At 57.0% G+C, this 17,002-nt stretch overlaps 1 protein-coding gene across 1 annotated transcript; it reads left to right on the top strand.

Moving 5' to 3' along the window:
• Window positions 1-3,808: 3,808 nt before the first annotated feature.
• On the top strand, window positions 3,809-16,678 carry LOC119113996 (putative ATP-dependent RNA helicase DDX23). The gene is made up of 17 exons (XM_037238232.1): window positions 3,809-4,038; window positions 5,153-5,276; window positions 6,148-6,423; window positions 6,826-6,988; window positions 7,476-7,643; window positions 8,043-8,219; window positions 8,628-8,758; window positions 9,332-9,461; window positions 10,330-10,480; window positions 10,782-10,885; window positions 11,231-11,339; window positions 12,328-12,503; window positions 13,048-13,211; window positions 13,624-13,753; window positions 14,111-14,260; window positions 15,516-15,648; window positions 16,319-16,678. The coding sequence occupies exons 2-17, from the start codon at window positions 5,182-5,184 to the stop codon at window positions 16,513-16,515; spliced, it is 2,454 nt and encodes an 817-aa protein (XP_037094127.1). The 5' UTR covers window positions 3,809-4,038; window positions 5,153-5,181; the 3' UTR covers window positions 16,516-16,678.
• Window positions 16,679-17,002: the final 324 nt, after the last annotated feature.

The following is a 17,002-nucleotide window of genomic DNA, read 5'->3' as shown; positions in this document are numbered from 1 at the left end:
TGTCTAAACCAAAGAGGCCTTACATCATCTCATCCTGTATAACCTATTTGTATCACGGCAGCAGCTGTGAGTTCATGATTCTTGCACAATTCCTATTGCCACTTGCCATGCACTTGACCAACTCAACCTAAGTTACAGTAGCCCATACGATGAACGTCATCTCAACTCACCTATCTGTTGACAGCGGCACTTGTGATAAAAGCATGACATTTAAAGCTAGTTTTTGGCTGGTTCCAACTTGCATTTTTATTCAGTTCATTTTTGCACACTTGTTGACATCAGAAAAAGTTGAAAACATGCAAATTAAACCACTTCAAATCACTTTGAGCAACATATTTTGATTGTCATGGTTAGTCTATGTCACAGGCAAAAATGGGCATGCTCCACAAAACAATCTCTCCTCTCCAAAAAAGAACATAACTTTTAGATGACCATGCCAGTATTGCTGTTTGCCTTTTCAGCTGCAGCAAATGCATTCATTTGGGCTTGTTTATTCATATTTAATGACAAAGTTTGAGATGTTAGATTCACATTTTAAATGGAGTGGTCTGGCTATTTGTTACATAACAATATTGAACTCATATTATAATTGTTATGCAGCCCACAGCTATCCCTGTGTAAAAATATAGTGCATATATACAGTAGTCATTTGTCGGTCAGCAAACCATGACAACCATAGAAAATATCTGATTGAAGCAGCCATGAGGGACCACTTTAAAAAACTCAGGGGCAAATAACCAGGAATTTGTAACAAAATAAGCCAATTGCATGCCTTGAGGCATCATAATTCGTCTTATGGAAAAACTCGATGCATTAAAACAGAAAATGGCTAACTCTCGTTACCAATCATGTGTTGAAAGCAGGTAAGGTAAGCAATTACTTGGTCCACAGGAGACTTACCTGCTTCTTCCCGCTCCCCCAAAAACAAAAAATTCAGTACCTTTTGCATGATCTGCTGGCAGACAAAGTCATCCGACTCACCCTCTAAATATAAGTATCAGTCATGCCCACCAACCTTCGAGACTGAAACGCGAAACAAGTAAGCGCATGATAAACAGCTCTACAGGGCAGAATTTCGCCATCAAACACTACGGTATTAGCTGCGTCAGGTCTGTCCCAAGGCTTCATATGGCAGCATATTTTAATGCTGCCATATAGAGGCGGCATTGGGCAAGGGCATTTTAGGCCTTGCCAGTTAGCATAGCAAGTCAGAAGCTCGAAAAGCTTGGATTTATCTTTATTGAGCACCGCCAGGAATCAAGAAAACGGCTAACTGAAGGTTTAAGAGGGCAAAAATGGCGGTAAAAATAAGTTCCGTGCTTCAAATTGTCTCCTTCATTCCCTGTGAATTGTTCACGTTGGGTGCATATCAACATGTTTGGGTGGCTGGCGAGTGAATCCAATTTATGTATGTAATTCGTACAAGCTTGTAGTTGGAGCTTCTTGCAGAGAAATCGGTCAACATTTTAAGCAGCAGATGGCAACTCTGGAGGCAGTCGAAAAGGAAGGAAGAATAAAGTGGTATCACACTGGTATGATACCAAGAAAAACAAAAGTAGCTTAATAAATATAAAGAGTGGTGCTTTTCTCTCAAAATGTTGTATTCGACTGATTCGACATAAAATATGTTAATATAAGTGCTCAAATAGTGATATTCATCTTGTAAGTTTAAATTAAAAGCCATTTCTTGAACTTTTCTGTCCTGCATTTCGGGAGTGATGCAATTTAGTAGTCAAGTTTCCTTGGGAAAAAGAAGTACGTGGAGTAAAATTCTCTACCAGGCCTTGCTGTTGTTTGCACCAGCCTCTGCTGTCGTGGTGTGGTGGTGAGATAAAAAAGGAGGATGCGTGAAAATGCATGCATGATTCAAATGCATGATTCAAGTGTAGGCGAGGTAGGGCATAGCCATAGGGTGGCCAGGTTCCGCGGAGCCTCGTTTATGCTTGGTGGTTTCAAGTGATCTCGGCTTTGGATGACATCTGAAAACCTCAGAAAGGGAAATAGGGGTTTGGCATGTGCGATTAGACAATGTCAGGCAGGAGTGGAAAATTCACATAAAATATGGGGAAACGGAGTGAAAAATTCCTCCTCATTGGGTGTTGCTTTACACCCAAAGTCGGCAATTCAAGGACACTGGGTGCAGGTTATGTTTCTGTTTGTAACTATAACACACGCGTTTTAGGTGTTTTTGTGGCCTGCTCTGAATACTGCAGCTTCAGTTGTTACGGTCAAGAACGCAATACTTGACACCTAAAATATCACCACGAAGACAAGCCGTTTGGTACGGGTTAACACGGCCGGAATCGGCTTAGCACCGGGGGAATCGCGTGTAGACACTGTGGCCAGCCGCTCACCGGACAGAAGAACCTTAAATGCCACACAGCAACGAGTTACGTTGTCGGGAAGCCGCTCAGATGTCGTGCCTCTTCCTGATCATTCAGCGCACCGCTGCGCATCAGCGCAGCGCATGGCCAGCCGCTCACCGGACAGAAGAACCTCAAACGCCACACAACGAGTTACGTTGTCGGGAAGCTGTTCAGATGTCGCGCCTCTTCCTGATCATTCAGCACAAACGCTGACCTCACTACACATCTTGGGACCCACGCCAGTGAGATGCCGATTTCATGTGCATTCTCTGAGAAGTCGTGCAGCAGCAGCAGCACCCTTGAGTTGTGCGCTGAGACCCACGCCGAAGTGAAGCCGAGTTGTGCGGCTGTGAGCCAGTCGTTGGACTGACGCAGCAACGTAGCTGATCATGTCCAAGCCCATACGGCTTCGGGCCCGTTCAGCTGTGAAGTCTGTGGAAAGTCGTTCAGAAACGCAACAGCCTTGTGGAACAGGCCAGGCGTCTTCCTGTCCCGGCTCTGCGGCTCGACACGGCACAGAGCAGCGCGCAGCATATTTGAACGTTGCAGGTTCGTTCTTTTTAACGGTAACGCGAGACAGAGATGCAGTCAGGATTTTATCAATGGGCCACAAAAATGAGGGAGAGCATATTACAGCCGCATACGAAACACACGCGGACGCACATGGAGCACCACATGGTGTACCATGTAAGAACCCAGCCGGGTTCAAAACCGGACGGCCATTTCTGCTGCCACCATTCCGTGGCCACCACACATGGCTGGCCAGCATCCTGGGCCGGGCATCGGCCAGTCTGCTGCCAGCAGAAATCACCGGTCCCAGACAAAACGGATTGCAGACGTCGCCCCCGAAACGTCCACCTGCCCTGTCTATAGAGCGAACCCAGCTATTGCAGGCACCCCCGTTGGTTGGTCGCACGAAGACGTCCTCATCTACATGCACTATACGGTGAACTGCTGGTTATACCAGTTTGAACGCCAAAAGGCTGACAGGGTAGCGAAAACGGCAGCAATGAATTAAAGACAATTTGGTTATTTTGGCATGTAATAAATGTCATCGCACTACAGCTCGAGTGGTCTTAACATGCCAACAATGTACAAAAGTTTACAGCAATCTTCGTTTTTTGTTAACATTTACGGCAATCCACAGAGGTCCTACAGGTGTGGGCAAATAATGACCACAAGCTGTTTGGTTGATGGCACAAATGAGCACCACTGAGACTGTCACACGCACGCTATCCGGGTCAGGCGCTTGGATGAGCGCGCCTAATAATTGCCAGCGATGTCGAAGGTAGCCACCTTGAAACGGTATTTGTTTGGCCAACTCAATGGTCAGCGTTAAACGCAGGGTTAAACGTTTTCGATATTCATGCGTAACTGGCGCATTAGTTACAATCGTGATCTTTTCGAGTACGCGTTTATGTACAGTTGGTTAGGTTGGCGGGGGTCGTGAAACATTAGGATATTTCCCGTTGTCGAACCTTTCATTTACGTCGGTTACGCTGGTGAAATCTTGTTTTGGAAGTTCGTGGCACTGAAGTCTGAGAATTAGGGCCTTGCTGCTGTGCGAGAAGTTTGCTATTTTGGCGTTACGGCGTGCTTCCTGCTCGCTTGAGGGCTTTCTATTACCAGTTACGAGACTTGGTGCTGTTGGTGCTGACAATAATTCGTGCAGGTACGTATTTCATTCAGTATGGAAAGTTTGACGTACATATATTCAGCAGCATGCATTCCTTTTAAATGACAACCACTGAGTTATTTTGATTTGTGATGTCATATACATATTTTTGTTAAATAATAGAAGTTTCCACCTGAATGTTTTGGGAGCACTGTTTTGTTTGAGAGATGATGGTGCCTCTCAAAAAAACATGTGAGATTTTCCTCCAGTGACCTATGTCTGGCACAGCCTAGTCTGATGTATTATATCCCAGTGTAGCCAACAGCTTGATTTAGTACCATGAATCAGACTTATTATTTTTCAGGCTTGTCATCTGGGCTCAGCAAGCTGTCATTCTATGGTGCATTACAATAATTTTCATTTTCCTAGGAGTCTTAGGACTCAACAATTTCCACTGTTTTATTTATTCTAGGCCAGTGCATGGATTGATATGGAAATTATCATGTCCATGCTTGGTCAGTCCTTTTAACAGTGGTGCATCGACTGCAGCTCAGTGTATAACCTGGGCTAAGCCTGTTTCCAATTCCCTATGCATGCCATGAAGGCTCTGTTATTTATTTTAATTGGAAGGCTTTTCTCTGGATTTGGTGACTTGATAGTATTGGAGCACAAAAATATGAACTTTGAATTTTTGGCCAGGAATACTGCAATCAACTGCATACATAGAAGCGGGCAACTGCTATTCCATACTGTTTATTCAACTGGTCTGGTATATTATCTATCTATATGCGTAAAAATTTAGATCCAGATGTCATGATCACAGCTTTTGAATGCTTGGTGTTACGAGCTGCCTGCGTATAATTATACATGTGCAACATTCTTACCTTTCCTGGAATAAGCAGCAGTGTAATGTTATCCTCAGCAATCACTAGGATCTTGTGTGAACCTGAGCTACAGCCCTCTATGCCTGTGCAGCTTAGGCACGGCTATCTCAGAACCGTGAAAAGGTGCCCATTTTTAAATGTCGGGATCACTGTTACCACATTTTGTCAGCCATTGACTTGATCTGCATTGCATTCACTGGCCATTCATTGACATTCCAGGGTGCCATTATGAGCAGGTGGTCTCATTACCCCAGATTCTAACCATGTCACCCATGTGACCATTTCAGGTGTGGCTCTCACCACGTGCTGAGGCACCATGCCGTCCGACGTGCGTGATCCCCGCGAGAGGGAGCGGGACAGGGAGCGGGACAGGCTGCGCGACCGCGACAGGGAGGCCCGGAAACGGCCCAGGTAACCGTCCCCCCACCCCACCGGGGCAGCCCTGCTGTGATGGGCTGATGAGGGCCTTCCGACGTGCGTGATCCCCGCGAGAGGGAGCGGGATAGGCTGCGCGACCATGACAGGGAGGCCCGGAAACGGCCCAGGTAACTGTCCCCCCCCCCCCCCCCCCACTGGGGCCACCCTGCTGTGATGGGCTGATGAGGGCGTGTTGTGCATGTCCTGACGTGTGCCGTCATCAGGTTGCCGTGAGGGGATCAAGCTCCAGGCGTGCAGCAGCCGACGCTGGTTGTCGTCAGTGTGATGTTTGGCAGAGTCGTCGGGGGCTTTAAACGCGTAGCATATTTGAAATTCAAATATTTTGTCGTCTAAGCTCTTGGCTTGTGTTAGGATGAAGGAATCCAAGTGTGCACACGTCATGCAGTGAGTGGGTTTCGACGCATGTCACACATGCATCAAATGGAGAAAAATATGCACACACTGTGTGACGTGTCTTATGCATGCTGCTGTGAGTTTGAGATGCGCTTGACTCATGCAGAAATCTGCGTCATAGCTGACTTGCACATATATCTCCAATCCAGGAATGTGTAAGACATACCTTGCCCAATAACTGAAATGCCATCTCTGTGACCAGAGGGCTTTAACCAAAGTAGGTCAGAAGGAAACCATTGCTCACTCTCTTGTTTTTGTTCTGCTGCTTGTTGAACAAGCTTGTTCATCTCATGCACAGCCTGTTCATTGAATGGATGGTATCTGAAGCACTGTTATGTTGGTTTTTGAAATATTTGACTCCAGAAAGCTGCAGTGCCAGTGAGCAAGATGTCATGACGTCACGCTCGTCTGACGTCACTCTCGTCTGATGTCACTGACTGTCCCGCCACAGGAGCCGGAGCCGTTCGCCGGGCCAGAAGGAGCGCCGTGACAAGGAACCGCTTCGGGACCGCGACCGGGACCGAGACAGGGACCGCGGCAAGGACCAGGACCACGACAGGAGCCGGGACCGCGGCAGAGAGCAGGACCGCGACCGGGACCGAGACCGAGATCGGGACCGAGACCGGGACCGGGACCGGGACCGGGATCGAGATCGGGACCGGGACCGGGACAGAGACCGGGAACGCGGTCGGCGCCGCTCTCGTTCCCCACGCGGGAGTAAGGAGCGGTGAGTGCGCCAGTCGGATGCGTCCGGCACTTTCGACGTCACGGGCAAGATCCTTCCCCGCTTGTGTCGGTTATTAAGGCTAGAATCCAAAGCATCCGTGGCATCGGAAGCACACCAGTCGCGTGTTGTGTCCAACGTTCCTTCTCGCGTACAATCTTGAGACCAGAGTCACACGTGCGAATGGCTTGGAACAGGCTTAGCGGCATGTTATGGTTGGGCACCACCGACACGCAGTATCGGCCGGCTCGCAAGCCCAGAGAGCCGTCCATTGGCGTTCACCGTGCAGCCGTGTCGACCGCCCCTCCCCCGCCCCTCCCCCGCGCCACCCCCGCCCCACTCTCGCCCCGCCCCTGTTGTTCGGGTGTTCGGCCTCAGCTGACAGCGACGACACCCCGTCGTCAGCTCGCCCGAGGCCACGGACGACAGCTCGGCCGTGAAGCGAGAACCCCTCTCGCTGGAGGAGCTGCTGGCCAAGAAGAAGGCCGACGAGGAGGCCAAGAGCAAGCCCAAGTTCCTGACCAAGGAGGAGCGGGCGGCGGAGGCGCTGCGGAAGCGTCAGGAGGAGGTGTGTGGTCGGCGCCGGCCCGCCGGATCGCCGGAGCCAGCCACTCGGGACATCCTCGGCGGCCGCGACGGCAACAGACAGTCGTAACAGACGGTCGCCGTGCACGCGGGCATGCACGCATCTGGAACCCGTCTGACAGGGATGGTTTTTAGACCATGCGTGTGTTCTGTGCGACGCTGAGAGAGGGAGAGGGAGGGAGTAATCCTCAACGTTGTGCTCGTTTGCAGAGATGAAAGCGCATATAGCGCGAACGTGTGCATAAAACCAGCGCTTGTAATGTACATGCGCATCTATGTGTACTGGTGTATTGCCATATATAATGGGCGTAATGTGGCACTACTTGTATTTTGGTTTGTTAGTTTGATTGCAAGTAACATCGATAATCACCTACTCGCTCGGACGCGCACCCCGACCGATCGTCCACAACGGCCCGTGGCGTCCATCAGCGGCTTGTTCCCGCACTGCAGTCTGTCTTTGCGTCCGCCAGGTGGCGGAGACACGTCGCCTGCAGGATGAGGAGCGCCAGAAGCGGATGCAGTTCCAGACGGAGGGCCAGCGCAGTGTGGAGCAGCAGCGGCGGCAGCAGCGGCAAGAGACCTACCGACGACCGCAGCGGCCCGACCCGCGCGGCGACCGGCACAAACACGAGCCAGGGGTCAGTGGTGTCGCTCGAACACGAGCCAGGGGTCAGTGGTGTCGCACGAGTACGAGCCAGCGGTCAATGGTGTCGCTCAAACGCGAGCCATGGGTCAGTGGTGTCGCCCAAACGCGAGCCATGGGTCAGTGGTGTCTTACAAACACGAGCCAGGGGTCAGTGGCGTCGCACAAACACAAGCCATGGGTCAGTGGCGCCACACAAACACGAGGCGGTCAGTGGTGTCGTACGAACACGAGCCAGGGGTCAGTGGCGCCAGACAAACACGAGGCCGTCAGTTGTGTGGCACGAACGTGAGCCATCGGTTGCGCGCCGCCGGCCGTCCGCCGTCCGCCGTCCGCCGTCCGCCGTCCGCCGTCCGCCGCCCGCCGCCCGCCGCTGACCGGCCGTGACCCGCAGGGGGAGGTGAGCAAGGACAAACAGCGCGAGGAGCAAGCCATCCGCGAGCGTTACCTGGGCCTCGTGAAGCGAAAGCGGCGGGTGCGCCGGCTCAACGACCGCAAGTTCGTGTTTGACTGGGACGCCGGCGAGGACACGTCCACCGACTACAACCAGCTGTACAAGGAGCGCCACCAGGTGGGACTGGCGGCGCGTCCGGACGAGGCGTGGGGGTGCACCGGCGTCGAGGACAGCGGTGTGTCCGAGGGATGAGGGCCGCTGCTCGCGCCGCGCTTGTTGGCGTAGCTGCCCCGAGCACGGTGGCCATAGGCGTGCTTCCTTGGCAGAGCTCTGCGGCCTGCCTGTCGTGGGGCCGTTTTTGCGTGTTGTTTTTGTGCTTCCTTCTGCAGTCACGGGTGTGCGCGCAGGCCCTGGCTGATCTGTGGCCGGCGGTCGTGCGCGCAGGCTTTGGCTGATCCCGTTCCCCATTCGCCGGGTTTGATCGGCCGAGCTGTCCTGGGATTTGATTGGCTACTGTCTGCCCGTCCGTTCAGCCGATTGGTGCAGGTCGAGCCGCGCTGACAGCTGGTTGGCCTCCGCCTGCAGATCCAGCTGTTCGGCCGCGGTCATATCGCGGGCATCGACATCAAGACGCAGAAGAAGGAACAGACCGAATTCTACGGCGAACTGATGGAGAACCGCCGAACCGCCGCAGAGAAGGACCAGGAGGTGCAGAGGTGGGAAACATAGCTGCAAGCGCAAACCTCGTTTATTCCTGCGCCATGAAATCAGTTAGTCAGTTGCATACCTGTACATTCATCTGAGGTGTTATTTCTGTGTGCATGCATGATGGTTATTTCTACACGCATACGCATGCGACTGGAACTTTGACATCAGGGCCTTGTGTTCCTGACCTCGTGTCCCTTCAGGGCCATCAGGGCCTTGTGTCCCTAACCTCTCATTAGCTGCGCGCACCATCGTTACGTTGTCGCCCCGCGCCGCCATGGTCTCTCCATGCGCCGTGCTGCACCCCCCAGCCAGCCCTGCGCCACCCAGATGGCTCTTTGTTGCCCCACTGGCTCTGTGCCTCCCAGCTGGCTCCGTGTCTTTCAGCTGGCTGTGTGCCGCCCCACGGGCTTTGTGCCGTCCAGCTGGCTTATGCTGCCCAGCTGGCTCTATGCTGCCTTGCTAGTTTTATGCCTCCCAGCTGGCTTGTGCCGCCCTGTTGGCTCTGTGCCTCCCAGCTGGTTGTGCCGCCCAGCTGGCTCTGTGCCTCCCAGCTGGCTCAGACGCCGTTCCCTGCGCCCCAGGCTGAAGAAGGTCAAGCGGCGAGAGGAGAAGCAGCGCTGGGACGACCGCCACTGGTCAGACAAGGAGGTGGAGAACATGACGGAGCGCGACTGGCGCATCTTCCGCGAGGACTACAACATCAGCATCAAGGTGCCGGCCCCGGCCCCGGCGGCAACCAGCGGCCGGCGGCACGCTTCGGGCCGGGCAGAGGAGGGGAAGGGGGAGGGGGGGGGGGGGGCTGCACAAGTCATACGGCGCCGCCATCTCACATGGTGATGCTTCTCTACGGTGAACGGGATCAGTCACCGCCTGCTGGCTTTGATGTCGCGGCCACTCTGCGGCGGGATATGGATATCCGTCGCGGCAGGGCGGTCGCGTCTTTGCCAATCGGCCTCGGTCAGCGCTGTGTCATGTTTGTCGCGGGGTTATGTTCGTGCGCTGACCCGCTCACCGTTGACGCGGCGGCTGTCTGAGACGGCGGCCGAGTCCGTCTATCTGATGGTGTCATGTGTGGTGTGTCGGCCGAGAACGACTCGCGAGGCTCGCCGCCCAGCGGTCTGACGCCTGACTGACTGTCATGCTCGTGACATGTCATGTCTGTCATGTCAGTAGTGTCATGTCAGTCATGTCATGTTAAGCATGTCATGTCAAGTCTGTCATGTTATGTCATGCTATGGCATGCCAGTCATGCCAGGTCTGTCGTGTCATGTCAGTCATATCACGTCTGCCGTGTCATGTCTGCCATGTCACGTTTGTCGTGTTATGTCTGTCATGTCATGTGTGTCATACCATGCCCATCATGTCATGTCATCTATCATGTCCCTTATTCTTCTCATGCCATGCTGTGTCTGTCATATGTCATGTCTGCCATGTCATGTATGCCATGACATGTCTGTCATGTCTTGCTTGTCACGGCATGCTCTGATCGTCATGCTCCATACTCCGACCACAGCCGACCGCTCCGGGTCCCGTCCGGCGTGCGCGAGCTGACCGTCACCCCCCCCCCCCTCCCCCGCAGGGCGGTAAGGTGCCGTGTCCGATCCGCAAGTGGAAGGAGAGCGGCATCCCGCGTGACATTCTGGAGGTCGTCGACAAGGCCGGCTATCGGGAGCCGACGCCCATCCAGCGGCAGGCCATCCCCATCGGCATGCAGAACCGCGACATCATAGGTCAGCGCGCTGGCGCGATGTCGGAGCCGTGTCCGCGGTGCTGCCGCCTCTTGTGGCGCGCTGCGCGGCGCCTCGCGCCGCCGCACGTCAAGGCGTAGTCGACGGCGTTAGTGTGTGCGTTGTTGCCGCGGCGACGTTCCCCCGGCGGCAGTCTCGTGAGGCACACCCGTGCCGAGAGGCCGGCCGCTCGCGCGCAGCCGATCTGGAGATGTCGGGGATGACCCGCTCGGCGCGACTGTGTGAGGTCCGCCTGCTGGCCTGACCTGACCTGACCTGGCCTGACCCGCTGACCTGGCGCCAGGCGTGGCGGAGACCGGCTCGGGCAAGACGCTGGCCTTCCTCATTCCGCTGCTGGTGTGGATCCGTAGTCTGCCCAAGATGACGCTGATCGAGGACCAGGACCAGGTGAGGACCGGCCGGCTGGACTCGGTCGGACCGCGGCGAGCTTCCGAGTGAGGACCGCAGAGGGCCGCAAGAGTGGGCTGCTCTGGCGTCCCAATGTGCACACACGACCACGAGCCGACGCGTCGTAAGTGTGCTGTGAGTTGGCAGCCTGGCATCGCTGGGATGGTTCAGTTGCGGCGTTAGTAACATGCTCGCTGCCGCTCAGTGAGACTCGTCATTGTCACCGCATCCGCTCCGTTTTCCCTGTCGTGTGATGCGGCCGCCGTGGCCACCGTGCGCCTGCTACCTGACCTGACCTGACCTGACGTGGCCTGACCTCTGACCTGGCCTGGCCTTACCGACCAGGGCCCGTACGCCATCATCATGGCGCCCACGCGCGAGCTGGCGCAGCAGATCGAGGAGGAGTCCAACAAGTTCGGCTCCCCGCTCGGCATTCGCACGGTCGCCGTCATCGGTACGTGACGTCACCCGGGTGTGACGTCATCGGTGCGTGACGTCGCGCGATGAGTCGCGGCATCGGGGTGTGGTTCTGTGTGTTTGTGTGTGCGTGCGCGTGCATGTGCGCGTGCGCGTGTGTGTGGGGGTGTGTTTTTGTTTTTGTTTTTGTTTTTAGCTTGGAGCACCGCTGTCTGTGTTTGCTGCCTGTCATGCATGCGGATGGTGACTACGTGGATTTTTGACGCGTCGCCCACGCGCGAATTTATATAAGAGCGCCACCGGACGTGCTGGGATGCCAACAGCCTCGCCGTCTGACTGTCCGGCTGGCCACTGTGAGGCGCCGCCACCGTCTAGATGGCGCACCACTGGCTCGGCACCGTTCCGCAGCTATGTCCGCTGATGGCTAGGAGCGGGGGGGGGGGGAGGGGGGCGCTGGCGCGTCCGCGGGCCGCCTGTGCTCCAGCCGCCCGGTGTCGGGCGTCTCCCTGACACCGCTGACTTGGCCGGCCGGTGTCTGAGTGTCGGGGTGTCCGCGTGGCGGCGCTGACACTCACTGACACGGGCAGACTTGTGCCACCTCACGTATTCGAATGTCTGGGAACGGTCGTTATGTAGTCTGAATGTCTGTGTGAATGCGTGTATGTATGTCCCAGTGCCTCTGAAAGTATATGTCTCCGAACATTTGTGCAAATGCACGCGTGTCTGGACGTGTGCGCACGGGAATTATATCGGACGGTCCGCGTGAATGAACAAGTCTGCATGCCTGCCGGAATGCGCATGCCTGAATACTTCCGCGAACGCACGCACTCTGAACATACGCCAGACTGGCCGCGTGCCTGCATGTCTGCGCGTGACCCCGCTCGCTGACCTGTCGTGACCCTGCCGGCTGACCTGTCGTGATCCCGTCGGCTGACCTGTGGTGACCCTGCCGGCTGACCTGCCGTGACCCTGCGGGCTGACCTGTCGTGACCCTGCCGGCTGACCTTGACCCCGGCCGTCGGCAGGCGGCCTCAGCCGCGAGGACCAGGGCTTCAAGCTGCGGCTGGGCTGCGAGATCGTCATCGCGACCCCCGGCCGCCTGATCGACGTACTGGAGAACCGCTACCTGGTGCTCTCGCGCTGCGTCTACATCGTGCTCGACGAGGCCGACCGCATGATCGACATGGGCTTCGAGCCGGAGGCGAGTGGGCGGCGGCGGCGGCGGCCGGGCGGGGCGGGCTGAAGGCGCGGCGACGGTGGCAGAGAGGGCACAGTGGACGGCCCTCGATGAAAGCACAGTGGACGGCGAGTGTAGAGCACAAGTTTAGTGTACATGTGGAAACGTTGACGTTTCGCTGCATGAGCAAGTTGAACCGTAAGGTGCGGGGCGGGCAGGCTGCAGGCGCGGCGATGGTGGCAGGGAGGGCACAGTGGTGCGGCGGATGTGACGAGGTGTTGCGCCGCTGGGCCAAGAGCCAGCTCGTGACGGTAGGTGATGCTGGGGTCACGTGGTGTGGGTCACGCTCTTCGGGTCTGGTCTGGTCCGGTCACGCGGTGACATGCCCACGTCCAGAGGCTGGCGGCGTAGCCGTAGCGGCACGCCGCTGTCCAGAAACCTCCTGCGGCATCTTGGCACCCTGCTCATGTTCGCGGTCCCGGCTGCGCCGTGGTGTGCGGCCGATGTCCCTGCCCCCCCCCCCCCCCCCCCACGCCGTCCAGCTGACGCCGGATCGGCCGCGCCACAGGTGCAGAAGATCCTGGACCACATGCCCGTCTCGAACGCCAAGCCGGATACGGACGAGGCCGAGGACGAGGACCACCTGATGGAGAACTTCAAGTCCAAGCACAAGTACCGGCAGACGGTCATGTTCACGGCCACCATGCCGCCGTCTGTGGAGCGGCTGGCGCGGTGAGTCGGGGAGGCAGGGAGCCAGGGAGGGTGACGTGGTGGCGGCGAGGCAGATGAATGCAGGCAGGGCGAAGCGTGGAAAGAAAGGTAGACAGGAACGACAGAATAGCGTGTTTGTGTGTCGATAACGTCATCCTTTATGGTCGCATGCACGTGCTTTTCTGGAGTCACCTCACGCGTCCGACGTTTCGCCTGAGCAGCTCGCACACGCAGTAATCGGCGCTCAGAGAGCGGCCTGAAAGACGCAGGTTCTTTCCTTGCCTCTGTTCGCGGCTTGCTCAAACGGAACGGACTCTGCTGCGGGGAGCGGTCAGAAAAGACGGAGAGCTGACACGGGACGGAGTCGTTGCGCGGCGCCCGGCAGACGTCGTCGCCGACGGCCCGGTCATCTCGAGCTGTGTCCGTGTTCCAGCAACTACCTGCGCCGGCCGGCCGTCGTCTACATCGGTGGCGGCAGCAAGCCGGCGGAGCGCGTCGAGCAGATCGTGCACCTGGTCACCGAGTCGCAGAAGCGCACCAAGCTGATGGCCATCCTGCAGAAGGTGGGCCGGCCGCGGCGGTGGGCACGCGGCGGGGTTCGGTCGGTCGGGGGGCCGCTTTGGGGACAATTGTTCTGCGGTCGCTGCGATCGGCATGCTGAAGACAGCTGCGCAAATGCACGTGATGATGACATGCATGTCTACGTGGCGTATGCTCATCGTGACTTGCTGGGCGGCTGCGTGGATCACTTTTCTTAAAGCCCTGCGCTGCCGCCTCGTTTCTGGGACCCCGCCACTGTCTGCACCGCATTTGACACCCGGCCAACCGTCCGCAACAGACCTGACCTGACCTGCCCCGACTCCACCTGACGTGACCTGACCCCGCCTGGCTTGACCCGCGACCTGTCCGTTCGCCCGCAGGGTATCGACCCGCCAATCATCATCTTCGTGAATCAGAAGAAGGGCGCCGATGTGTTGGCCCGCGGCCTCGAGAAGCTCGGCTACAACGCGGCCACGCTGCACGGCGGCAAGGGCCAGGAGCAGCGCGAGTTCGCTCTCGGCAGTCTCAAGGTACGCTGGCTGGTGTAAAGGCACGCCGGCAGTATCAGATACCTGCCCCAATAGTGTCGAGATACACTGGCTAGTGTGAAGGTACGCTCGGAAGTGTCAAGGCACGCTGGCTGCTGTGAATGTGCGTTCAGCAGTGTCAAGGTGCGCTTGCTGGTGTGGAAGTACACTCGGCAGTGTCGTGGTGCGCTGGCTGGCGCAGAGATACACTCGGCAGTGTCAAGGTGCGCTCGGCAGTGTCGAGGTGCGCTGACTGGTGTAGAGATACACTCGGCAGTGTCAAGGTGCGCTCGGCAGTGTCGAGGTGCGCTGACTGGTGTAGAGATACACTCGGCAGTGTCAAGGTGCGCTCGGCAGTGTCGAGGTGCGCTGGCTGGCGCAGAGATACACTCGGCAGTGTCAAGGTGCGCTCGGCAGTGTCGAGGTGCGCTGACTGGTGTAGAGATACACGCGGCAGTGTCAAGGTGCGCTCGGCAGCGTCACTGTACACTGGCTGGCGTGAGGGCACGCTCGCCGGTCTCAGATCAAGCAGGCGAGCCTGAGGGCACGATCGGCAGTGTCCAGGCAAGGGCGGCATTCGCCGTTGGTCGACCGACAGTCGCTCTCAACCGCTGTGAGGCGTCGGCCTCGACGTACGGGGACGACGGTTCCAATTTTCCACCATTTGTACATATAATCCGATAGGACAGCCTCAAACCTCAATCATTATTTCCAGCGTGTGCAGAGTAGCGTTGGGATGTAAGGGGGTGTTCAAATAAAGACGTAAGGGGTGTCAACTTAATGGGATCCAAACAGTCAGAAGGCACGCAGGAAGGGCCGGTCGAAGCCCCTGAGGGCAGGCAGTATCTATATGTATCTACGTATCTATACATGTACATGTATCTATAGTTTCAGTCTGAAGATACACAAAAGGCAGCAATTGCTCTGAAAGCATCCATAGCCTGAGTCTGAGATACGCAGCCAATGTTAGTCCGTTGGTACACAAAAGGCAGCAATGGCTTTGAAAGCATCCACAGCCTCAGTCTGAAGATACACAGCTAATTTCAGTCTGTTGGTACCCAGACAGGCGTCCAGAGCTCCCTGTACCGAACCCTTGCCCATGTGCGGGGGGCCTACTGGCTGACCACCGCGGACCAGCGCTGGCCGGCGGCCCCGCGCCACACGAGCTGTCGGTCTCCACGGGCCGGCGCGGTACCCCGGCGCTGTCCCGGTCGCTGTGAGGCCGTCCCGCGTCACTGGAGTTCTCTCGTCGCCGCAGGCGGGCAGCAAGGACATCCTGGTAGCGACAGACGTGGCCGGCCGCGGTATCGACATCAAGGACGTCTCCATGGTCATCAACTACGACATGACCAAGACCATCGAGTCGTATACGCACAGGATCGGCCGCACAGGTCCGTGGTCATGGGGCTGGAGGGGTGAAATAGGGGGGGGGGGGGCAAAAAGCGTCGTGGCGTCTGGCCGCTGTTGTGGGAGGCATATTTTTCATGAACGTTATCCTGTTTGGCGTTGATTTTGCTTGCGATTCACTTATTGTTTTGAAAGCGAGCGATCCAGTTGATCCTTAATGAGGTAAAGTGCGTTCGCAGTGGTTCGTGAGTAGTGTGCGCTTTTTGTAAGGTTGTGGGATTCTGAAAATGGAATTGAGCATCTGATACCATACGAATAGCGCCCGCAGTGTAGTGCGACCTCTCCACGGTGTGCACTCCCCATGGCGTAACCTTGTGATGTAGCCCTCATACCGTGACTCCACTTTACCGTGGCCTCTATACCGTAAACTTGTAGTACCATGATCTCTGGGACGGAGGCCATTTCGGGCGCAAGACGACCTCGGCCGTTTTGTGGGCGTCGGCGCGCCCTGAAGCCCCAATCATCAGTTGTGGCCTTTCCGAACGTGACCGCTGTACGTTGTGTCCTTTCGATACCGCGATCTATGCCTTATGGCACCTGTCCCCCAATGCCATTATGTTCCGTGATCTCTGTGCACTGTGACCTCTCTACACTGTGACCTGTGTACACGGTGACCTTTGCGCACCGTGACCTTCCGGTGTACCCTGCGGGCAGGCCGAGCCGGCAAGAACGGCGTGGCGGTGACCTTCATCACGCAGGAGGACTCGGCCGTGTTCTACGACCTGAAGCAGCTGCTGGTGAACTCCCCGATCAGCCAGTGCCCGGCCGACCTGGCCAACCACCCGGACGCCCAGCACAAGCCCGGCACGGTCATGAACAAGAAGCGCAAGGAGGAGAAGATCTACGTTTAGCGCCGGCCGGCCAGGCGGCCGGTACCGAGCCTCGGACCTGGGCAGCCTCGGACGCCGCCGGTGCGCGGGATGCAGTGCGCGGCGCGCCGGCCGCGGGTCGGGACCGGCCCCCGCGTCCGGCTGGGTCTGTCGGCGCCAGACCGTCGTCCGGAGGGTAGTGCGGCGCGGCGATCGCGTCGCACGCTTGTCGTTGGCGAGCGCGTGGCGGCCGGGCGGCGGCGGCGACGGCGGCCACCACACGGTGGTGGCCGCCGCAGGCGCGCATGGCTCCGCGCCGCGCCTTCGATCAGCGCCTGCGACGAAACGCGCCGCGCGCCGCCCTGGCGGCGGGTTTGTGGAGGCGTTCTCGCCGTGTTGTGTGGTGGGGATGCCTGTGCAAGTGTCACGAAATGCATGTCAGAGAACGGTGTCCAGTGTTACTGACCCACTGACGGATTTGAGCCACGGCTAATATGGTTTGCCTCAGCCTGGTGGGTATCGGGGTTTT

Source organism: Pollicipes pollicipes, unplaced genomic scaffold, assembly GCF_011947565.3.
Source record: "Pollicipes pollicipes isolate AB1234 unplaced genomic scaffold, Ppol_2.1 Scaffold_7262;HRSCAF=8765_pilon_pilon_pilon, whole genome shotgun sequence".
Classification (NCBI taxonomy): domain Eukaryota; kingdom Metazoa; phylum Arthropoda; class Thecostraca; order Pollicipedomorpha; family Pollicipedidae; genus Pollicipes; species Pollicipes pollicipes.
The sequence above is the reverse complement of the archived record's forward strand: the minus strand, read 5'-3'. Positions and strand labels throughout refer to the sequence as shown.

What these genes read in the sequence shown, in the direction of transcription:
- LOC119113996 (XM_037238232.1), top strand. Translation starts at nt 5,182, where the DNA reads ATGCCGTCCGACGTGCGTGATCCCCGCGAGAGGGAGCGGGACAGGGAG. An exon ending in TGCGGAAGCGTCAGGAGGAG is followed by an intron (nt 6,989 to 7,475) that starts GTGTGTGGTCGG and finishes TGCGTCCGCCAG; the next exon opens with GTGGCGGAGACACGTCGCCT. An exon ending in TCGCACGGTCGCCGTCATCG is followed by an intron (nt 11,340 to 12,327) that starts GTACGTGACGTC and finishes GGCCGTCGGCAG; the next exon opens with GCGGCCTCAGCCGCGAGGAC.